The 24,874-nt window shown below is 35.9% G+C and overlaps 1 protein-coding gene across 8 annotated transcripts in view; it reads right to left on the bottom strand.

The window, feature by feature from the left end:
- Nucleotides 1–304: 304 nt before the first annotated feature.
- PUM2 (pumilio RNA binding family member 2) overlaps nt 305–24,874 on the bottom strand; it is a 75,256-nt gene continuing 50,686 nt past the window's right edge. For 3 of the 8 annotated variants that reach the window (XM_076332711.1, XM_076332710.1, XM_076332712.1), the window contains exons 11-21: nt 23,946–24,089; nt 22,646–22,927; nt 17,969–18,205; nt 11,135–11,402; nt 10,449–10,578; nt 8,353–8,487; nt 7,958–8,095; nt 6,162–6,287; nt 5,084–5,205; nt 3,996–4,188; nt 305–3,263 (exon numbers count right to left, since the gene is read on the bottom strand). In XM_076332711.1, coding sequence (XP_076188826.1) covers nt 3,132–3,263; nt 3,996–4,188; nt 5,084–5,205; nt 6,162–6,287; nt 7,958–8,095; nt 8,353–8,487; nt 10,449–10,578; nt 11,135–11,402; nt 17,969–18,205; nt 22,646–22,927; nt 23,946–24,089 — 1,907 coding nt within the window. In that variant the 3' untranslated portion in view covers nt 305–3,131. Of the gene's footprint in view, nt 3,264–3,995; nt 4,189–5,083; nt 5,206–5,585; nt 6,010–6,161; nt 6,288–7,957; nt 8,096–8,352; nt 8,488–10,448; nt 10,579–11,134; nt 11,403–17,968; nt 18,206–22,645; nt 22,928–23,945; nt 24,090–24,874 lie in introns of those variants that run through there. The other 5 variants (XM_076332713.1, XM_076332714.1, XM_076332715.1 and 2 more) reach the window with 4 other exon arrangements.

Here is a 24,874-nt window from a genome sequence, read left to right as displayed (position 1 = left end):
CCAATCCTTCTCAAATGCTCAGGAACTCATCCTGCATCCAGTGGTGTACGAAGAAACTGTCGTCAGGCTGTAGCCCTAACTATACATCAGTGAAGATGTTTTGTAAGACAATATGAAGGTTTAGCTGCTCAGGACTGGCCTCCGGAAACTTAATGATCTAATACGAGGTTCTTCAACAACTGACTGATTTCCACCAGATCACTAGAAATGTTTTTCAAAGCCGAGCTCCACAGACAGCAGACAAGTCATGTAACTGAGAATATAAAGAATGGCTGGTTTCCTACAGGAAAAACACAAGACCAGATGTATTTCACACAGTGTTATTCACACATTTTCATTTTGATTTTTACAGTATATACATGTGAACATTACATTATTCAGTATAAGCCACCTGGAGTCAAACCTAATCAAACTGGTCCATAAACAGTCTGTATCAAAAAGCAGTATTTGAGCAAAAGTCTAGTGGTTCTACCCAAAGCCTAAAATAGTGATTTTCATGTTCCTGGACAGAATTTGTGCAAAATGATTTTAGGAGAGCAAGTGGGAGATGATGTTCGAGATACTGAAAGCACTAAGGATGATAGTTATAGGACTGTTTATATTCAACCATGGCACGAGTGCTACAGGGACAAAATACTGGGACATTATCAGTTTCTGCCTGGACATCCCCGAAAGCCTACCTTACTGTCTTATGTGCTGAAGAGAACGTCGGCTCTGGGGATTGTAACACGCAGCATTTGTACACAGGGTAAAAATAGTCACCGAGGAGAATCAATGCGTCCAAGGAAGTGGCTCAAAGTCATCCTTTGTGTGACTACGGGAAAGCTCTGGCTCCAGTGACAGAGCTTGTACCTCTCGAGAGGAATTTTGTGAACTGCCACGCAAAAACTCCTTGGCAATTAGAATTGTGCTTACTAAAAATAATTAGGCCTACTACATCACGTAATGCAGGCACTAAATGACCGATTCAGAAACTGGAAGTAGGCCAGAACAAACTTTCCCATTTGCCTATTAATGATTTAACACTACCATTAAAAAAAGTAGCGCCTCAGATGTATGCTTTCGTAAGATTTATGTAAACCTGATATAAACTGTAATACGACAGAATTCCTTACACAAGTTTATACCACTACTATTTTCCTTCCTCATGATCAGACCCCTACCATAACAGCCTTTTATTTGATCAATGCTCAAGACGTTGCTTTCAAACTATCCTGTTGATCAAAACTTTAGGTTAAGCCATCCAAAATGAATGTTTTACACAAAATACTTACTTCAACAACATACAAAGCACTTTCTTTATCTTTCAGAAACTGAATATACAAAGTAAGCTTTTTCCAAAATATTTCCATAGGCAAAGGATTAAAAAGGATTTTAATTATACACATATGGTCACAATTCTGCCTTAAAAAGATCGTTGGGAAATGTACATAAGGCCGCTTGTAAATGTACATCATCTTTATGTTACTGTTACAATGTCTATGTCCAGAGAAAAAAATTGACAGTATCATACATATTTGCTTTATGCTGGGAGAAGGCTATTCAAAAATACAGTACTCTTCTGTACAAAAAAATCATGCCACATTTATTAAGATGGAAGAAGCATTGGTTTCTGTGATAACCAAATATTTCAGTCCATTTCTTACTATGCTTACTATCCCGATTTAAAATTTGAACAGATTGATTTCCCAAAGTGTCCATATTAACAGCATCAACAGCTATGTTATAAACAAAACATAATGTTTCTCACAATAGATAAAAAGAAAGCCGGTTCATATTTCTGAAACCATATAAAGATAGAATTTAAAAAAATCACTCTTGATTTGCTGAAATAAATTTACATTATACAACACTATATGCCAGGGGGAGAAAAGGGAACGGGGATATGAATATACACTAAAATGCAAATTTTTGTCCCAAAAAGGGGTAAAACAAATTACATTTACAGCATGAAGGTTTACAAATGTACATCTGTACAACCAAGGTAAGCATCACTACTAAATTAGCAAGGCTTGTAATAAACATCGAAACGAGAGATTTGTTTTCAAACTGTAAACTTACACCTATTAACTACACGTATACAATGCATATATTTATAGGAAGCAAAAAGCATCTGAATATTTAATCAATCATGCTTAAATGTTGAGCTATCAAGTTTACTTTTCAGTGGCCCCCTTTCTCTTCATCAATACCTATTTTTTTGCATCTACAGTGAGAAAGCAAAATAAATGCTCAACACTTTCAAATCCTTACAATTCTATATGCAAAATAAAAAAATACAAATCTCTACTCTTCCTGCGTTGTAAAACTGACTGTAAAGTTAATACAGGGTTCACTCCTTTTCCAACAGTGTACTTTACTGAGTGGAAGTACCACCATCATTTTAATCCCTCTACCTTGTACAACAATTAAATATATAAGTATATACAGCACTTTTATTTTTAGTACATCACTAGAGAAAACCTTCGGGCACCATTTAAAAAAAACCCAAACAATCCAACTGTATCCACAGCAAGTGATGAAAGCTAGTCTTTTAAAGTTTCCATTGTTTTATTATTCCCTACTTTAATTTGCTGTGCCCTGTTTATTATTTGGATAGTATGTTGTGAACCACCAAAATACAACTTAACTTTTCAACATGTTAAATAATGTTTATGCAGCTGATCAATTTTAATCTGGTATAAAAGACTTCACACAAAAGGGAAAAATAAGGATTAATTCTATATACAACTCTATAAACCTGTTGTGCTATGATGATGGGTAGACCTACCAGATTGCAAGCCAGTGTATTAAAAGAATACTGTACTTTTTCCCTTTAAAAACTATTTCAGTGACTTTACAAGGTAAAAATTTACAAAATATGTGACAGCTATTTTGATACAATTACATCATATACAGGCATTCTGTGCTTTGCCAGCCATCCAATCTGATAGGTCTCCGGATCAGGGCTGGAGATATTTTTTCTTTTTTTTTTTATTAATTCACTCCCCAAAAATATACACAAGAATAAAAATTTTACAAATGGATGAACAAAGTCAATAAATAGATTTAAAAAAAATCAGAACATTTATAGTTAAGTTGTATGTTTTGATCATTCACAATTCAATTTTTCTTCCACTTCTTTTTGTCTCTTACAGCATCCCATTTGGTGGTCCACCAATTGGCCCCAGATCAGTACTGTTCTTCAGGTAATACTTTTCCAGCTTGGCCAGAATGTGTTTGCCATAGGTATATTTACGCAGAGTTGTGATGTGGGGTCGAATCTGTAAGAAGAAACCTGTTATTTTTATTCCCCCCCCTAAAAATTGTAAGTAGAGGTTACTACATTTCAAAAATATTATGTAAAAAAGTGTCAGAAGCCTGTATTTCAAAATTTTGGAAGTTTCTGGAAAGATGTAAAGCTGGTGATTTTGACTCACCAAATAACTGATGTGCCTGTCACGGGAAAAGGGAGGCAGCCCTTTTGTGGGAATGCCCTTGTTGGTGACTGGGGGAAGCAGAGCTCCTGCAGGAATATACTGGGCCCTGTGTTAAATAGCCTAGGGCAATTATGGCAATAGCACTTTTGTCCATGTCTGGATATTCTTAAGTAGAAAATGTGCCCGTATGTTAGGAAGCGGGGGAATCTCTTTTGGGGGAACTGCAGAATGGATTTATACCAGCAACCAGCAAATAAAAAGAGAAACCTGTATTTCTTCTGTTATATTAATAAAGATGACAGATACTACAGTTTTGTATTAAAAGTATTTTCACAGAAAAGCTGGCACAAAGAGAGGGTATGAAATCCAACTTTTGAAACTTTTCTGTAGATTTACAATTTTTGCTCAGAGACCTGAATAAATTCTGCTTTATCAAGCTCCACTGAATTTAATGTTTATACATCAAGTTCTAGATTACAAAACTAGTGAGTTTTACATCCAGAGGGAAAGGTAGTCTAGCAGAAAAATTAGTATAGATAATATTTTCTGAACCAATAAAACTATATACAAATATACCTTGTGCATTATTATCTTCCGCTGAGCAGGTTCAGCCATATCAATCATCTTCTGAACAACATAGTTGGCATACTGGTCCTTCATCATGGTGTATAAGGCACTGTGAGGACCATCATTCTGGCAACAGACCTCATCAATAAGTAAAGCTCTTTCAGCACGAGAAGCATGAGTTACACATTTTTCTACCACATTGCTGAAAAATAAGACAAACGCATTCTGTGACTTAAGATGTAACATTCTTTTAGGTAGCAATTTTTAATTTATCTGAACAGTTCAAGTGTCTTAACGCCGCTAAAGAGCGCACTGTAAACGCATCAAGTCCTGATTTCCAAATCTTTAGTCTGTAATGATTGAAGAAGTTAAAGGATTATACACTCCTATTCATGTAAAAAAAAGTAATTTTCTGATACTTATTATCTTGTGGGAGAGATTTTCCACTGGACCTACAGCAGATATACTGGACCTCAGGTTGCAGATGTATTCTAGTACATCTATTTTGGTTGTGGGCCCTTTTAAGACGCAACAGAGAAAGCCAGATACGAGGCTTCCTGCTTTTTGAATAAAGGCGGTTTTCAGGAGCATGCCTAGATCAGAGATACTGTCAAATATTTTTTTTTTGTAGAGGAAGTCTCTGACCTTCCAGATATCTCAGAAGCTGGAAAGGCCATCAATGCTTGTAAGACAGCAAAGTGATTCTGGTCCTAAGTTTGTGCTTTAGAAATTAAGCAAGTCCCAGATTATCTTCATCAGTGTATCAAGCACATTCTAGGATGGCTTTTCACCTGGCTCTGGGGATCTGCACATGGAGACTTGGAACCCATTCCCCGCACTTGTACAAGGTGAACGAAAACCATCCCATAAACCTGTGGAATCTTCTTTGTTTTGCTACAGAACAGCATTTCCCCTTTCCCTTCCCCAAATCTAGTATAAAATACCACTACCGCTCATCTCAAAAATATGAAATTTCAGGAGGCAAGTTACACAACAGGAAAAAACCTATCATATCCTTTTTGTAACACAATAATTAAATCCAATACTACAACTTTAAAAGGTTAGTGAACCTTTAATATATGAAGGCTGTGCAATACCTGGCAAATTTGTGCTGACTCAGAGCTAGAACTTTTCCTCTTATTTCTGAAACTATTTTACTCTTGTCTTCAGGACGACCGTGCTCCAGTACATGTTGAATAACATAATTTCCGTATTGATCCTGAAAATAAGATGACTTCAATTTTCTTTTGTGTTCATACCAAGTAATCCATACAGCTTTTGTATATTTGTATAAACTTACAAATTACTATTTGCACAGACATAAGGAAAAATATAATAATGTCAACACTATACAAAGTGATGCAAGAAATATTGCATCAAGAATTACTTAATGGACCACAAAATTTACATGCAAAATGTAAATAATCTGTAAAAACAGCATTTTGTTAGAGTACCTTTCATCCTCTTAAAGAAAGAGGTCGTCAAAATTAAGATCATCATTCTTTAACAGCCGTAATATCTCCCTGAACTTTGGTTCCCCAAAACAGTGACTTGTATATACAAGAAACCACTGAGAAATAAACTGGACTGTGAATATGTAGCAAAAGGCAATTCTTGCCTTTTTGTGTGTGGAAATTCCTACTGAACACCAAGTCCCTTCCAGTATTTTGAATTGATTCAATTTCAAAGCCATTTGTAGCACTCATTTTGTTCGTCTGAGACCAAGACAGGAAATCATGTTGTATAAGGTCTTTTGCCTTCTTTTAGAAAAGAAGCCCTTTTTGTGTAAGAATATGCAACATGCATATTTTTGGCAATGTATTTGTGTTTAGACATTTTTAGAAGTTATCTGAAGGACACCTGAGTGAATCAAGATAAACTACAAAAAGGCAATCTTTGCAATAAAAAAATATACTAATTCTGTGCATTTACAATCTATATTTGAAGCTACAGTCAAAAGTGTAAGAAAAAGGCTTTTTATATCTTCTTTGCCTCCCAACTTCCAAATTCATTTTCATTAAAACTATGGAAGGAAAGAAGAAAAAAAAAAATCAATGTCTACAAAACTAAAAAGAGGCAAATGCATTTAAACTATTTCTTAAACTAAGAGATAGGAATAAGTTATGAGAACAAAAAAAGCTCTAAAATGCATTAAAAATGAATATACACACTAACCTGCACTAGCTGTTCTGTGTGTTGATGCAGTTCTTCCAAGATTGGCAAAGTCTGCTCAGCAGTACAGTGTTCCAGAATACGCTGAATTACTCTACAACCATATGGATGAGTTGAAAGTACAAATACCTTAAAATAGGATTGCAAACTGAAGTTAAACCAACCGAAGTTTACAGATATAGTAATATTACCATGTTCGAAATGGAATTGAACATGCCAACTACTTCCATAAAAAGAGTTTTGCCTGCCAATATCAGAATTCCATCTCCAGCAGAAGTCAGGAAAAGATGAAAATGCAGTTTTTTCGTGTGTCAAGGTCTCCAGTAATTATACAACTAAGAACCCAAGTTTTCATTACAATGTTTCTAGCCTCTTAGCTGCAAAGGAAAGCCTGGAAGTATGACCCTTAATTAAGCACTGTTCACCTTTCAACCTTTCCTTTTAAATTTGTACTTAATTTTCAGATTTCAAGATTTGGCATTTATAAAAAGGAGTTAATTATTGTGGCTGATTTTCACTAATTTCACATTCCAGCATATACAACAGGCTCCCTGTTACAGATATAAAGTTTGTAAATAAGTATTCAAAAACGTAAGTCAAAATCTTGCTTATTCCTTTTGCTTGCTTCTCCAGAAGCTAGGTTTGTGTTTCGGGGATTAATTCAGAAGATTTAAGAGTCAGTGTTGGTCAGAACTGAACACAGAATCTTGTCTGATTAGACATAGATCCAAACGATACAGGAAGGTGAAAGATATGTATTGTTACATGACATGACTGAAGCGTGGTATTTTTCATTTGCCACTTCAGATTAGCTAATATTTTTTATATATAATTACTTGGAGCTGAGGATGGATGTCCAGCAGATAAACAGAGTCACATTTTAGTCGAGGGGCTCTATTTACAGTTTAGAAACTGCACCTTATCTACCCCATACACACTTTTTGACATAAAAAGACCCGACCCTAGAAACCTTGGTATGCCATTTACTACTATGTACAACAATAATTCAGGTATTGCTGTCGTGTAAAATGTGAGAGAAGGATATTGTAGATTTTGTTAAGAAATACATTTGGCCATCCATTAAAGTAAAATTCAGTAACACAGCCAAGTTAGTAAGATTTTTACAATTCTTTGAGACTATAAAAGTACATGTTTGTCTCAGAGTATTAAAATCTTATTTAGCTGCAGCATATTCTCTAGCCTGCAGCACAATATCAATCTTATATTAATAACTTTTTTGGAAACAAAACAAAACCCCCAACCTTAAATAAACAAATACTGCCCCCCCCTTCACTTAACACTAGCCCATATGTAGGGAACAGATTAGTGTATTTCTTCAAAGTATTTCCTTAATGATAGGCATTAATTGGGAAACGCCGAAAGACAGACTTGCACCATAAGCAACAGAAGAAAACCGAAATTTTAATGAAAAATATATGCTAGAGAGCAGATACTTTATTACTACATCAAAAATGGTAGTGTTAAAAGTTATAAAGGAAATTTGAAATGGCATATCACAACGCTCAAACAGAAAGCCTAGCCTTAAGCCAAATGCCTCTATTGGTATTTATAATACATCCAAACAGGTCTTTCTAGAGCCTCATCTCCCAACAGATTCATCTTTTTACAGCATGTTAACTGTCTCTTCAACAGCTTTCCCATTTTATCATGCCTTTTTTATCCTACTTAAAACAAGCTGACTGCAAAGTGTCAAACACTATCTTGTATATGCAAATGATGGAAAAAGATCTGCAAATCAAAGCAACCCTACAGAAGAGGAAGTGAACTGTTGACACTACCTGTCCTTTGAATGCATCAATGATGAACTGGAGCGACTGGGGTTGAACACACTCAATACATTTTTGTACAACATGGTTTCCATTTTGATCTTTCACACATTTCAGAACATGACCATCCAACTCCTTCACCATTTCATTCTGGAAAAAAAAAGATTATCCTTGTCTTTACAGTGATTTTTTTCCCCCACCCCCTCAACGGAATATTCCATTTCATCCTAACTGTCCAATCTTCATATTCACTGGTGGTTTACTTGTGTACCTCAGCAATTTAATTTAAACAACTATTTTAGTCCCTAGGGCATTTAATAATGGAAGGAACAATCAACAATTTAAGCAAGTAAAAAGATGGATGCAATAAAAAGAAATAAAATAAAAAAAGTATTGCTCTAACTTACAATTACCTGCTGGTCAGGTGAGATTGACTCAAGTGCTTTCTGAATAACACGACAACCATACATCTGCAGGGCTAATGGCAGCACATGACCACGTATGCGTGTTGCTAGGGCTAACTTTTGATCCAGGCTTCCAAACTAAAAGAAAATAAATATGCTGTTAACAACTGAAGACATATTGCAGCATGCTGGAATTTACATGTCAGAGTAAGTAATTTCATGATGTGTTACAGGTTTACTGCGTGCCTTGAATGATTTTTCCCTTTATATTTTTGGTGGGTATATTTACCAGAAGCTTTTATATTCTAAATGCAACATTTTGCAATATTCCACATTCCACTCACATACCTGCTATCAAATACATGACCTTGAAAGACAACAGAAGACATCAAAGTAGTTTATACTTGACTGTCTGTAGGAATATTGAAGTGCAATAACCCACTTATTTAGACAAATTATACCAGGCAAATTAGTTACAGATTACTGTAACGTATTAATTCAAATCAGATTTTCTCCGATATCTCAAATTTGTACAGGTCAGTGTATCTTACATCTTGGAAACAGTAAGCAAGCTGTAACAGGCGGGGGGGAAGATTTCAACCCCTGAAGTAGCTTCTTGGTAACTTCACGTGGCTTGAAGGATCATTCTTACCATGGGCACTTTGGGAAATCTAGAAATGCTTGGGCTTTGCAGAGCAAAATCAAAATGGTTTTGTACACTGGCTGTATTAGAGTATAATTCAACCAACGTTTTTCATCAGTAGCTAATTCCTCCTCATTATTATTCCCTCCATGGTGCTACTACAACCTTTTCTGTGCTGCTCCATGTTGAGCAGAGTGGAAGCCAGTCAGGTTTTGTAATAATACACATAACCCTGTTCCCAGATCCCCATGCAAGCTCCTGAGTTGGCACAGTACAAGAGACCACACAGAAGTCATCACCTGGACAATCAGCTGGGTGGCACCAGCAATATTCATGCAGCACTGCTGAGAACTGTCAAACCCCACACCTGTAGTCACCTAAGGTTCTGAAGAAAGCTCAAACAACTTTGCCTTCCTACTCAAAGAATGAACTAAATCCCTTACTACACCTAAGGCCTAATGCACTGTTTTCTTGAGAACTCTTCCACAGAATTAAAATGAAAACACTCAATTGGCAATGATTATCTATGTATCCATCCAATCTAACATTATGGAAAAGAACAGCAATTGATGACCCTTGAGCAAGTTCAAGATCTTAACATACCATACGTCAGCCACACTTTTCAGAAGATATTTTGATTTGTAAAAAAGAGTATCAAGTAAGGAAAAAAGTGAGCAAATTGTTTAATAGATTACTCATTAAAAACTACATTCCTGTTTACAGCAACCATCTTATTTCCTATTGGACATTGTCCAACTTTACCTTCTATCCACTCAGATACTTTGATATGGTCCTTGATTTAAAGTACACTATGCTAGATACCTTTCCTACATATAACTTTTTCCAGGACACAGGTATTGCTTTTTCTTCTCTCTGTAAGTCAAATCTTGTAACTCTGATAAGGCTTTTTTTTTTTTTTTTTTTTTTTTTTTTTTTTACACCCCATAGCTTTTAACAAAACCCAAAGCTGTTTAAAATACTAGTTTTAGTAACAGATGTATCTTATGACATCCCTTCCTCAAAATTCTTCTGCCTCAATACATTTTATGTGAGTTTCTTCGTATACACTACTGGATGAAGGTCACACAGGTATTTATTTACACTCTTCACCAAGATGCAGTAACCAATAAAAAGTATCCTTCAAATCTTTGTTCCCCATCATCTGCTGAAAGTCTCCATAAATTACGCTAAAAGGCTTGCAAAGCCTGAGTGTGCAGCCTGTACATTCAACAATGTTCACCAACGTATGCACTACTTGTGTAAAAAGAAACTCTGCCTGTTACGAAAAAAAGCAGGGGATACAGAACAGAAAACATGTGTGCGGTGTTATATGCTTGGGTTCTGTGGTAAAAGTCCAGTAGAATTCTACTATGATGTTAAGAAAAACAGTTAAATTTAATCAGATTTTACAGCATTTCATTCGCATTTCTGTTCATACGCTTAGTGTTATGCTTACCTCAAAGAACTTCTGTATTACATAGTTTCCAAAAACATCAGTCATCAATTGATATGCTGCTTGCAGGATCTCATTAAATACCATCTGGCGCTCAGCTGGAGTAGCTCGCTCCAGCTTTTGCTGTATAAATCTAAGTGCAAAAAAAGGTACATTATGTTTTACATAAACAACAGGAAAACCTCTCAAATGCTGTTTCAATGAGACACCTCAAAATTCTAAAGCAAGTATTCAACATTTATAAAACTTATTAAAATGAAAGTACTGCCTTTGCATATAAAAGGATACATTTTAGTAAAATGATACTTAAAAACTTTCATTTGAAAAGGATTAAAGATGAAAAGAGTAACAATAACTAAGTACCTGATGATGTATTGCTGAAAAATGGTTTTACATTCCAGATATTTTGTTTTCTTAATCAACACCTTTTTGATACCTAAATACTAGAGTTTACAAGTCTAGTTATGAGGCTATTTCTACACTGAGAACTTCTACAAGCAGCTAAATTTATACTACTTCTATAATGAAATTTCCTAGAGAAGAAAAAGGTCAGTGTAAGAGCATGTGCTCCAATTAATGGCGTGCTTCATATTAAGATGACTAGCAGCTCATTCAAATGTTTGATGTTAATATAACACTATCAAAGCAGTAAAATATTATTAGGTTATTAACTTTACTATAATAATTACCTAGAACCATGCTGGTCTTGGGAAAATTCAACAATATGTCCAACAAGGTCTCTTAGTTGAAGATTAGGGAAACGATTGTTTCTGAAATCTTCCAGCAACCGACTACGTCCAGAAGGCATAATATCAGACCTACTGTAACGAAGGCGTGAAGGAGGGAAGAGCTGACTGGTGGAGCTAAAAAGACTGGAGGTACTTGCCGCACTGCGATACTTTGCTTCGGCTCCAGGTGCTGCAGAAATATAGCGACCACTACCATTTGTCAGTCCTCCTACAAGGAAGCAGTTCTGTCAGTAAAAGCCATAAGAAAAATAAGCAACAGCAAAACAGTAAGTACACTAGAACTACGGATACACCCTGGAGCCAGAGAAAACAACAGTGTTGTCTTGTTATTTATATTTACCTCATTATGGTTGGAGGAGTTAGATAGCTTTATCTTCCAATAAATAAAACCATTCTCCTCCTCATTTTTATTTTATGTGAAGGGCACCAGGAAAAGAAATGTCATTAGAAGAATATGACGAAGCAAGTAAAGTGAGCACCCACTCAGACTCACAGAAACTTTAGAACTGGGTGGGCCTTAGCTTAGTGGGCAGATTTCCACTTAACAAGTAATGCTGACTTACACCCTTGTTAGTAGTCTCAAAGTGTAGCCAATTGTTTCAAAATAGACCATGAAATCTGAACTACCCTTCAGTCCCTACTGAGGTACCTTTCCAACTTACAGTGTGAAAGGGCATTTTTGGGGAGGCACGCATGGTGCTTCTTGTCATGCTGTACCTGTTCTGGAGGATATTTGATGACTTCAGCATCCCAGGCTTTCAATCTGGTACCTCTTGTAAGCACTAAGTATGTCAAATTTCAAACCAAGTAACTAAGAATGCTCTACTTAATGCTAAAAAACCCAAAGATATATCAAACTGAAGTTCCTTTTAGAAACATGAAGTCCTTTCCTTGCTGCGAAAACATTCACCACTCTCACTACACTTTGTCTTTCCTTATTTTCTAAGTAGTGAATTGCCTTACTATCTTTAGTCCTACTTCTTTTTGCTAGTGACTCCACCTACAGCTATCATCATCTCACAGCCCTGTGAATTTCTCCTCACATATTGCTCTCTAATCAGTTTATGTCACTCTGAACTCCTCCAGTAGGCCTCTCTTCCCTCCACTTTACAACAAGCAGCAATTATCATAATAAGCACACAAACAAAGCATCTTTCCCAACTACAGTATGATTTTAAAAGGGATACTGCTACTATACTACAAGCAGAAATATCCAAAGACAATTCCCACCTAGAAACCTCAACTCTACTACTAAAAAAAAACAACCTAAAATTACTGAGTATTAATTGGAAAAGGAAAGCATTTTCAGTTTCCCTACAAATTATCTAGAAAGTGACATAGTAACTGAAAGCCCTCTCAAAGTCAACAGAATAAATATCCACATTTGAATTTAAACCAAATTGCAGTATGTGCTGTTTGAATGGTGCTCTATTACAAAATTAATTTAAAAAAAAAAAAAAGAAAAGAAATCAGCTGACAGTGCCCCAGCCAAGCCTTCTTTTGGTTCCAAGTATTTGTAAGGCCAGGCAACAACAGTGTTACAGTGGGCTGGTAATGTATTAATGGTGAAGTATCTTTTTCAAAAGGTCAAATTGCAATACTAGAATCTGAGATGTTAGTGCTCTGCCAGACATATCAAGCATCACATTTATTGCACTGTATAGGATTACGCCCTAAAATAGAAATAATTAGTATTTATTTTACAATTAGTTTTCAAAATTCAGTGGTAAGAATCAGTACACAATCAGTAAATACTTTATGCCCCACAATACCTTTTAAAAACCACTAGGTTTTCTTTTAAATTAAAGCCTCTTAATTCTTTACAGCCAGAAAGGTACTTTTTTTTAAACTATCATTTTTAGTTTTCATTGACAATCACTATTTCCAGAAAAAAGCTGACAGCGACATGATACTAACAGACAAAAAGAAAAAAGAAACCCAACATTCTGCACGTGAAGCAGTATGCAGAGTGATGCTCTACAGTCATATCTCTTCTAGGGATGGCCTTCTAAAGAACAAAAAGTCATGCACCTGAAATCATGGTATTTCTCATCTACATTATTTAAGTATATGAATGAAACCCTAGCTTCCCCGTAAATGCTGTGTAGTAACACTATTTAATGCCACGAGAGGGCAGCAAAGCCCGTTTAAAAGGAAGTCTTATAGGCCTCTTTCCTATTGTAACATCTCTACTGCTCCACTGATCACATGCTCAATTCTGTGCCAGAAACTAATAGGGTAGTTTTGATTATATGCTCACAAACTGCATGGCTCTAATTTGCATACACAGTCATGGAATTGCACATGTGAATCAGGAATTGTTTCAGCTTTTCTTTTTTTTAAATGAGCCTTCATATAAGTATAAATTAAATGTGACAGTTTATCCAGCAATTAAAACAGAGATTAAGAAACTTGGTAGCTTTTAACAAATATGCTATATATGTGTAGCACGTATACAATACATTTCACACTCAGGATTATCAAGCCTTTCTTCAGTCTAATTTGGGAACGATCTGTTTTTAAGACTTGTAAGACAACTATGCTGCAACTGTGAGACTCCTGTCTAGCCTGTGAAACTACTTAAGACAATCACATTAAGCAGGTTCATAATACAGGAAGGCTGAAAACATATCCACTGTGCCTAGAAGAACCTGTCATACATCAAAAGCACACAGAAAGCTTAACCTTATAAAACCCCTGGATGCTATTATAATAAAAACCAGTAATTTAATAGGTAATTAGCTTTTCTTCTCATGTAACCTTTTATTACAGCAGCAGTGTTATAGCTCAGTGGCAACTTTGCAGATCTGAAAAATAGTAAAACCCCCAAAATAAAAGCATATTGTCATAAGTACTTATTTTATGCAGATATACTCTTGTATACAATGGACTATTTTCTTAAATATTGTACTCATTACTTTCTCAGTCCAAAACCACCAAAGCATTAGCGCGGACGTTAAGGACACCTGGTCTCCTTCCTGAAAACTTTGAGTGTGAACAGTTTAGAAGTGGAAAACTGAAATCTGAATTCTAGTTACCCAAATCCTCCTGGTTAGCCTACCGCATCCCCATGCTCTTCCAGAACTCGGGACACTTGTTTCACAGAATCTGATTCCAAACTAGAAAGGTAACAGCCTAGGTCTTATAAATTATTTGGGGAACATACCCTACTGAATAAAGCACCTAGTCGAAACATTTCTGCAAACACTGAAATTTTAAGAGACTTATCAGGGATCAGTATAGCAACACAATTACAAACCATTGGGGAATAAAGTGTGCAGTTCATTCTTCAGATAATCACTTAGCTATCACTTCTGATCTCACAAAACAAAGATCTGTGATGCAATGAATAATATTAAGTTGTTTTACAGTTTAATTGGACCTAAATCCCTGTGGCTAGTCCATAGGGAAGAAGAGGCACAGAGGTATAAAGGGGATATACACCACTTAAAACAGAGCCTTACTAAGCTTCAAGGACACAACACGTATTAAATTACTAACTCTTTAACATGGATAGCATATTTAATGTAAAGGAGAACATGAAAAAAATATTAAAAACTAGATCTAGGCACATTTATTTTGATAGCATTAGTCTGTTAGTACTTATTACCAAAGTATTTCTTCAATCGTTTCTAACCAAGACATAAAACGGATTCACTGCACAGTAACTGTTGTTTAAATCAGTCAGCAATATTATTTTCTAGTAAAATACGTACGAATATATAAACACCTTAAACTTGATTTCTACAAAGTATTTGTTCATCTGTAAAAAAGTAGCTTCACCTCATCCTCAGCTAAAAATGTCATCTTCATATGGAAAACAGAATTACACATATATGCATATATATGTATATATATTTTATGAATCAAATAAGCAAGTGCTGATTATGCCTGGTTTACCGAAGCCCTACAGAGTAGGTACACAGCAGAGGCAATGCAAAATTCCCCATACTGTCTTGCCAAGGGGCCTTTACTCTTACCCAGAATGACCACTTCTGAAGATAAAACAACAAACTAAACTACTAACAAGCTTGGCTTGCAATGCACAGAAAGTAATTACCTCCAAAAGCCCACATTTTAAAAATCCTACTCTACACCAAACCCTTAAAATGCTGCAGGGTACCATCAGAGTAAGCACTACCAATCTAAAAGGATTTTTTAATAACATAGGAAAAATAGTTCCTCTTGCAGTTTTTTTTGTCCCTGGGAGTGAAAGGGTAGTTCAAATTCATGACCTTACTGCTCCAACTGATTACAGTAAAGAAGCAGTTACAGACAACTGACAAGTCCCTCCAAATACAGGAAAACTGACACTAGAACGAAGTAATTAGCACATTCCTATTTTAGGATGTTGGATAAGAGTTGGTGAGAAGAGATAAACACAGTAAAGTATCATGAATTTCTTGTAAAAGGGAAACTGGTCTTTTAAGCTACAAATTGCAGCAGTGTCTGACAAAGGGGTTATAAAACCATGCACCCTTTCCCAGTATTGTGCTCTAGTATTTTGGTGGCTGAAGCAGGAGCAACCGAGTTTGATGCCCATTTTAAAACAGGAGTTAAACTTAGCTGAACCTGTTGGTATAAGTAGGCAGGACAACAAGTTTTGAAGGTGGAGGGAGAGCTGCATTTGACAGGCATTATCAGAATACCAATGGAAACTGCATGCAGACATGAACTTAGAATGTTGTTCTACTCTGAAAAGTGACTATGTGATAATCATACCCTTCTTAAAATATATTCCCTGTTTGATTTCAGGTATAACTTCTTATTTGGAGAGAAAGCTTTGCCTTTTTATTTTTTATATGTGAGAACAAAACAAATGCTTCCAAGAGTGGTTGATGAACACACCGGAATAAATTTAACAGGACAGACAATTAACTGCAAAAATAGTCTTTTTTTGCGATGGTGCACCTTGGATGTAACTGTGCAAAGGTATGATACAGGGCAGAGTGCAGGAAATGCTAAAAAAAAAAAACCAAAACCACAACCTGCATTTTTGTGAAAGCAAAAATCCAGAAGACCTCAATTTCCAAATTTCAGATTGATTTGGTAAGGTAGCAAAAAGTTTACCCGTAATCAAGGTCCACTTCATTTGGAAGATGAAAAGGCAGTACACATGGGAGTCAACAAGGTTGTGTCAATTTTCAGAGTACAACTGTACATTCTGGCCTTTACACAGTGATCTAGTACATGATTTTAACAAACTATTATGCTTAGTTCACACTGCCAAACAGTCCAAAATGGATTAAAACCAGTATTTAATGATTTCTGCTGATAGAGGCAATCCTCTATACTAATCGCAGCTTATTTTCTCAGAACTGAAAAAAGTCTTTTAACATTTACCCAATGTGAAACAACATAAAACTTTAAATGTTTTGCATTTTAGATAATGCCTTCCAAAATTTGGTTTAAGTATAGTTTTCAGTAATATGAAAACTATTGTGAGAGTACTTTGAAAAGAAAGAAAGAAAAAGATTTCCATGATAACCCCATTGTCAGATGTTCAGAACTTTCTCAAAAGCCTCCATTTGGGCTGAAACTTTCCATGCTTGGTCTCAGCCCAAAGGTGCACTTTGTAGACCTGAAAAAGGAAAAAAGGTAAGTAAAAAAAATAAAATGTGCTGAAACATCCCCTTGCCCAGTTTTACTTCGGGTATTCAGCACTTAACTGTGAAGGGGATACTGAACTGTAAATGTAATATATTTAAATTACTTTTAACCTTGTTATACAAATCACTCACACATTTCTCACTTAAAGTGTATTTTGGTAGGCACTTTTAATTTTTTCCCCATTTTATTTGCACTAACAGAAATACAGGGGATTAGGTTGCCTATTACATGCACAAAACTGTGCACTGAATAGTTACTGGAGCAACAGGCAACTCAATCTTCAAATTACACCCAGTTTCATGGTATGATTTTAGCGTGCAAATTAAACGATCACAAATATTTGCAGCGAAAAAAGGGCAAGTTTATCAAGTAAGCTCAGGTTAGAGGAATTATCTTCTAAATACACTGTAGGCTGTGGTGGGGTTTCTTTAGATTTTTAAATTTTATTTTAATTTTTTTTAAAAAAGGTTGAGCTACCATGTCATCTAAATAGCTCAAAAATTTTCTAAAAGGTTACTATCATTGTTCCTTAAAAAAATACATCTGGTAACAGAGAGCCACCACTGACAAAGCCTTTGCTACTTCTTTCACAAATGCATTTTCTTTTTTTCCACCAGCCTGGTGATAAACTATTGTCTTCCTGGCAAAGCATCTGGGCCATAAGATAGTAAGCTCACTGATTCAAAAATCACCTTTCAATACATTTTACATTGAGAGCTTTGCTCACTTTTCTACTTTATCATGACAAGGGGCAGTAGTGAAATTCACTTCACTGTTAAACACAATATCATCTTAAAATGTCCTTAAAGTGGTAATACACTGAAGTAGAAACAAAAATAGTGCACCTTTGCTTGTCATACTGTAGAAACATAATACAAAGAGGACAAATAAGTCTTACTGGGCTCTCTCTATTGGGCTTCTGCAAGGGAAGAAAAATCAGTTGTTGGCCCGATACTGCAAAAAGCTGAGTGCCCTCCACTGTCAAATCAATGAGCATTTGAGCGTGCTCTTCACCTTTCAGGAATGGCCCCTCTTCATTACAAAACTGTTTAACAGCAAAGGTAATGTGACATCTCTTATGCAACATATATTTTACACATAGAAATACATACACACATACAAACAAAAAGTGTTTTTTTGGTTTTTTGTTTTTGTTTTTTTTACCTAAATGCAAACTGGATGAGGATCCATGTGATGAAAGTGATGGCGGTGGCGTAAGTGAATGTCCTGGCGTTTGGCTTGGCAGAGGCATGCCTATTGGACTTGGAGAGGAGGAAAATCCCAGACTATTGTAAAATGGCTGCCCTATGGGTGCTAGGCTGCTACTAGATCTTTTGTACAAGTCAGAGCTAGTAGATAGAGAATCTCTCCTTGTGGCACTACTACTTGCAGAACTGCCAACTGAAGAAGAAATAAAAAGACCCTAATTACACAGTGTCAACTGAATAAAACCTATCCCCAACTACAGCTGGGCAATAACAGATGCGATCACAATAATTACAGCAATCGTTACGACAAAGACAATTACTGTGATAACCACACATGCTTTTAAGTAAATCTAAGTGGGTATAAACATACCACTGATAAGTAATTTCAACAATGCCCATGTCTTTCAACATTTCATTCTAGACTTCTCACAGTAATATTGCAGTACTCTGTTTTAACTGCCTGGCTTCAGGCTTTGGGACAAATACGGAATTTATGAGATCAGATTACACTGTCACTTTACAGAATAAATGATTCTAAAAATATTTCCACTAAACTCTGATAAAATTTTTTCCACCATAAATTATTAGTCAGACAGCGATACTTGATTTCAGGAAAAAGGCTAGAGACAATTGGTTGCTGTTGTTTAAGGGTTCAGAAAATAATCTATGTTGCTGTTCAGCTGTTTCTGAACTTCCTCTTGTTTGTGAGCCCCTCACCTGCAGGAAAAAAAATGACTACTTAAAATTCCCTACGAGAATCATGGTTCTCAAAGAAGTGTTTTGAAAAGATATTAGAAAGGAGGAATAGGCTAAGAAGAAGATGAGAAGCAGAGCAGAGATAGGAAAATTAAGATGAGAAACTAAAAATGTAATTTTACTGCTACCAGTATTTGTGAAAGTCAAATTAGACTAGAAGCTTTGGATAACAGTGTATTAGTGAAGGACGGTTATCCTGCACAGCATCATTCAGCAGGGCGATGAACAGTCTAGGATAAATTAGGAGAACAATAAAAAGTTTTTAGAAATGTTAAATTCTAGTATCTGTTGCATACTAGTGAAATATTAAACTAGAGTGCGTATTTTAAACACTGGAACATTATTATACTCATGAACAAAACCATGATTATGGATATTTTAATAACAAAGGTGCTTCTTAAGCTGAATTTGGAAAATTGATTTCTACTTCAACTGAAAAAGGAAAAGGTCAGAATTTATACTTCCATAATCTTTACCCTTGTCAGGTACTTTCCTACTAAAGCTGGCAGCATGGCGCAATATAAAGGTCGCCTGATACTTCCCATTTTAAGACACTAATTTGTTTTCTCCTAACATTAGCAACTTGGCTAATACTTTTCATGGCAGGTACCTGCTCGGACCAAATTTTTCAAAGAAGTTCTGCCCAAACACCACTGCCATTTCAGAAAAACAGGCAAGGAAAGATGCTTTATCCTTAGCAAAATAATCCAGCTACCTATTATTTGAGAAGTTAATGCCTCAGACCAATGTGCTGGCAACAGGAGACCTTTATTTTCATGCTCTCTTTGCTTGAGCTAAAAATCTTAGCAAAATCACAGTTCATACAAGTTCAGCACAGATCTGCTACAGACTCATAGCTGAAAACTTAAACTCCTGTCCATATATGGCACATATGAGATGGCTGATAAAGGTTTTCCCTGCAATTGAACTTCTAGGCTTCTGTGTGCCATGCCAAAGATGGACTCTGAAACTGCTGTCCAAGATTCCACCTTGTGTTCGGAAGGCCCATCAAGCAGCGTGGAAAGGAAGTTTTCTACTTCAGATGCAGAGAAGACAAAAGCCACACACAAGAAGTAGACCAGGGAAAAAGAAAAAAAAAAAAGGAAAAAAAAAGAAACCAGAACCAGGAGGAGAAAAGGTCAGACAAAGGAGCCAACAAGGAGACTGCAAGAAAACTGGAAGCACTTTCAAAACCAGTGGGACTGAGGATGAAAAGAAAGCAGATCTGAAGAAAAGTTAGGCTGTAGAAGGTGTATGTAACTGTGGGGCAAAGAGACTGGAATAGTAAGCTGATGATGGGAACATCACACAGTACAAGCAGAAACAGAAACATATTTGGGAGGGGGAGGCGGGAGATAAATGTTGCTTGGAAACTGGGAAGGAAGACATACTACAGGAGAAGCCAGAAGGAAAAGATACTGGACTAACTAGGCAAGAAAATTGAGAATAAGAAATCAGAAGAGCAAATTAAGGCAACAGTTGAAAGAAGTCTCAAGATTTGAGACTAGCTCTATAGGTTCTGGCTCAGCTGGTGAACCATATGAATGTTAATATAATGCTACGTGATGGATTGTTATTTTTCCAACTATGAAAAAAGCTAAGCAAACTTTAGCTTTCTATCAGGGTTTCTTACTCAGCTAAATTACTGCAGCTTAACAAGTTACCGTGAACCAGCTGAGCTGCGTTTTCACACACACACAAGCAAAGCTCACAAAAACCAGAAGATAATTTGAATTAGCTTACCCCTCTTCACCACTGTCTAGGCTAATGCAATTACTTTACCCTTGTTACAAGCCAGAAGTAGGCATCTGGGAAGCTGCCAGAGTTGATCTAACTCTTAGTTACCTGTTAAGCTGCAGTAACTTACTGTGTACCTAAACCTTTAAAATGGAGCATGAATAACTTTATAATACAAGAGCAGAGACTGTAAAGTACATACAGCCATTTATATGGTATGCTTGCCTCTTCCTGTTTCTTTACTTCATTGTTCAGTCATTCAGCTAGAACATGCTCATCTTTGCATTTTTTGCAGAGCTATTTTTTTCCCCTGCAACAACTGAAAACATAAGGGCAAGATCTGTATTGCCATCTGTCAGTCTTCATGGCTATATTTTAACTGAAATTCAACCTTTACAACACACTGAGGGGAGTTACAAAGAAGCTGAAACTTTGGCAAATAAAAAATTAAACTTGTTTTTAATTTGCCTCAATGTGCATTAAGACCATTTGTGTAAATACTCATCTGTGTAATTCAATTCATATATACATACAGCTCAGGAACTCTTAAAAAAGTGATCAGGAAGCATTTTTTAAGTGGCTGTTATGGCAAGTACAATTTATACTTGGCAGACGGGCACTTTCAATACACTTTTATTCCAATAATACTACTAAAAATATTTCAGGTTTAGACAGCACCTTTCATCAGCACTTCTCAAACTGCAAAACCATAGGCTTCCTGCTTCCCTGTGGAAACTACCATGCTAATTAAATCACCTAGGATACTGCTGCAAAATTTCAGCATAAGCTGTCTATGCTGAAGGCTTTGGACAAAGCTCTGGAACTGACCTTTGCTACAAGAAAAAGGCTTAATCTCCTGTGCCAGAAAACTATGCTGATTCTTCTTAAGTAGATACACAACTAAAATTTGTATTCTGTGGAGGTCCTTGTGATAATGCTGATTAAAGACTTTTATGACTTAAAACTATTCTATCTAGAGACTTAAAATGGGTGCACTGCATTAAATATGCAGATATACTTATGATCACTACCTATCAATGAAATGAAACTGTACCTACAGCGAAACACAGCTGCTAAGAATTCACTGAAATCCTACAAGTAGCTCAGGACAAATTATATTACAAAATACAGCACTTGGATAGCCCAATTACTTTGTAAATAAGATCTACCTGCTGTGGTATTATGGAAAATTAAGAAACTCTACATGACTGAGTAGCCTCTCTCTTTTTTTTTTTTTTTTTTTTTTTTACATTGAAGATGGTATGTTTAGAGTCTCCTACTCCACTTTTTAAAATCAGGCATTAGAGAGGATCAGCGTAAAACTTGATTCTGGATTTCCTAGCATTAGTTTTGTTAAAGTAAATAAATTTTCAGATTATTTTATGAAAACACTGAGAAAAATCTCTGAAAAAAACCTACCTTGCATGTTTAAAAACTGTAATAAGAAATTTGTGCTATAGAGCAGAAACATGATGGCAACATTGTTTGGTTTGTGGTTTTTTTTTTAAACTACAGACAGGTTGATAATATTCAGGAGCATCTGTTGAAATAATTTAAGGCCCCAAACTTGCACAGAACTATTTATGTTTAACTGTATCTAAGATTAAACCTACTGAAGTTAACAAGGGGCTATTCTTGGGTATTAAGTCTTTCTGTTTTATAAATCCTATTAAAAGTGTTATGGAAACAAACACTTCAATATTAGATCAAATTTAGAAAGTCATATGCTATTTTTTAAAAATTAGGAATTTTCCTGACATGAAAATCACAACAAAAGAATTCATATCTCAAAAGTCATCAATTGTTACTTTAAACACAGAGTGAAGACTTCCTTGAAAATAAAAGCAGCTTACTAAAACCAGTAACAAACTTCTGGGGCAGAGTACAGTGCTCAATATGGAAAAGTATTTTGGAGATATCTATGACTACAGGATATTCTTCAAAATTGCATCTTGTATACAGAGCCCAAGTGGATTTGAAAAAACCCTTTTTCCTCCCCTATAATTTGTTTTAAACTTGAATAACCTATTTTTGCATTCTTTTTAGAAATGTATGTGTATATAATATGTCTGGATACAGATACATTTTTTTGCTTAACACAAAAGTCTCACAGAATTTCCTCACTATATTAATAACCTACCTGATGAGCCAAATCCACCAAGTGCAGAGCCGATAGCTGCTCCTAAAGAGCTGCTACTTCCAAAGCCAAGAGATGTGCTTCCTGGTTGGCCAGGACCATGTGAAAAAAGGGAACTGCTCTGGGAGTTATTGGTCAAAGAGTTACTGCCATAAAATGAATTGGATTGTAGGCTACTATTTGTTTGCTGTTGCTGTTGTTGTGGCTGGGCACCAAGGGGCCGAAATAGACCATTCGTGGCTCCCGCGAGATTGTTTGCTGTTCCTCCAGCTGAAGCAGCTGCAGCTGTAAAACACATGTTTTCAATCATAATTACTCTCTCAAACATTTCGGACTGAAAATGGACTATTCAGATCTAAATCGTATTTTCTTGAAGCCCTCTTAAACAAGCAGAAATTCACATATTAAAGGACTAAAAGAGACTTTATAGTATTACACAATCTTAATTACCCGAGGAAAAAAAATGAAGACAGCATATGTTGTAGGCTAATCAAGGCTGTTAGAATTGTTAATGTAATTGAGGGAATTTTCAGTGTAAACATATAAGACATTACTGTTTACTGAACTGTACTTTTATATCCAAAGTCACAATAGCAGAGTTGCAGCTAAGAGTCATTCAAAGACATCTTCAGCTACTAATGTCGAAAGCGAGTTCTGCATAGAGATTAATGTAATTAATCTGGTGTTAGTATTTTGGATTTTAATTTAACAAATGCAATAAATACAACGGTTCAGTAAAGTAGTACCAGACCCTATCACTGATAAAAAAAGAAAACTGGAGACTTTTGATATAACTAATTCTCCTCTTCTGCTGTCCATTCTGTATTTTTTTCCTTGCCACACTTTTCAGGAGAAAATACTTTCAGGAGAAAAGCACAGCAAGGCCCCAGAGCACTCCATCATCTTCTGCCAGGCCGAAGCAATGAAATGATGCTTCCTAGAGGACACCATTTAGGGGATTGATGAGAAGTGCATGTTATATGCATGGGGAGAGGAAAGGGGGAAATGTTCGTATCTGACAAGCAACAACATTTGTAGAAACATGCCTGTATATGTATGGGGAGAGGACTGTAAATTTGAATTTAAAAAAGGAAAACTACATCTCTGAGAAACAGCAGTGTCTCTCAGAGAAAGGGAGGCGACAGAATAAGAAAGAGAGTATGTATGGCATATTCTTCACAACTAGAAAACTTCACAGATGCATACAGAACACATCAACAACATCAAATACTAATCAACCAACATTACTGTTAAGATTCAATACAAAAGTGGAAGAAACCTCCATGCAGGATCAAATACTTACCTGCTTGTGCTGCTGCAGAACTGATTATAACAGGAGTTGAGGCCACCAATCTGACTGGTGCTCCAAGGCCAGTTCTCGCTCCAGGGCCTACTACTAAGGCACCAGTCTGATCGTAATAGGCAGTGGGAGCTAGTACTTGATAGCCTACACAACACAGAATACAAGAATTAGTAGTACAGATAGTCCCATATAGTCAGCATTTCTTCCCTCCTTGAAATATTCTGACAACAAACTACAAGGGGGAAAACAGCATTTCAGCCATATTGCCTTAGAACGTCAACTGGACATCAGAAGAAAAAACAGCGAACATTGTAAAACAGTGTGACAAAATCTTATTTAGGAATGCTCGACATAATTTTTAAAACTAGAGTAACAACTAAATTTAGTAGTCTAAAGTTGAATTTTATTTTCAAGGTTAAACAAAGGAAGTTTGTAACACCATAGTTGAAAAGGTACAGGAACAACACAACTGGCCATATTATCGAATCAACTTTTCAGCAATTTAAAAAATTCATATTTCTCTTGTATTCCTTTTTATATGGAAAAGGTATTGAAATCTGTACAATTAAAGGGCTAAACTAAATGCAAGTTTGGCGATGCCATACATTACCTAGCCACACTTGAAAGTCCATCTACAAAAACACATTAGGAAAGGAATGCCCTATGTGCAGGAATACCTTGAACCAGAACAAAAATTATCCAGTCCCAGTCAGTTTCACAGAAAACAGACTGTAATCCAAGTATAATTTCATTCAGTTGACAGTTAAGAGTTGGAACTGGGGGAGAAAAAGGAGGAGGAACTGAAAAAGGAGAAAAACAAGCAGTAGGAAGGAAAACAGGATACAAGATATGAATGAAAAAACAAAAGAGACAAAAAAGGAGCAAAACAAAACCCCTTTATTTAGGACAAAAACAAGAGAATTAATTTT

Source organism: Aptenodytes patagonicus, chromosome 3 (genome assembly GCF_965638725.1).
Source record: "Aptenodytes patagonicus chromosome 3, bAptPat1.pri.cur, whole genome shotgun sequence".
Lineage (NCBI taxonomy): Eukaryota > Metazoa > Chordata > Aves > Sphenisciformes > Spheniscidae > Aptenodytes > Aptenodytes patagonicus.
This window is presented reverse-complemented; position numbering and strand designations above follow the sequence as displayed.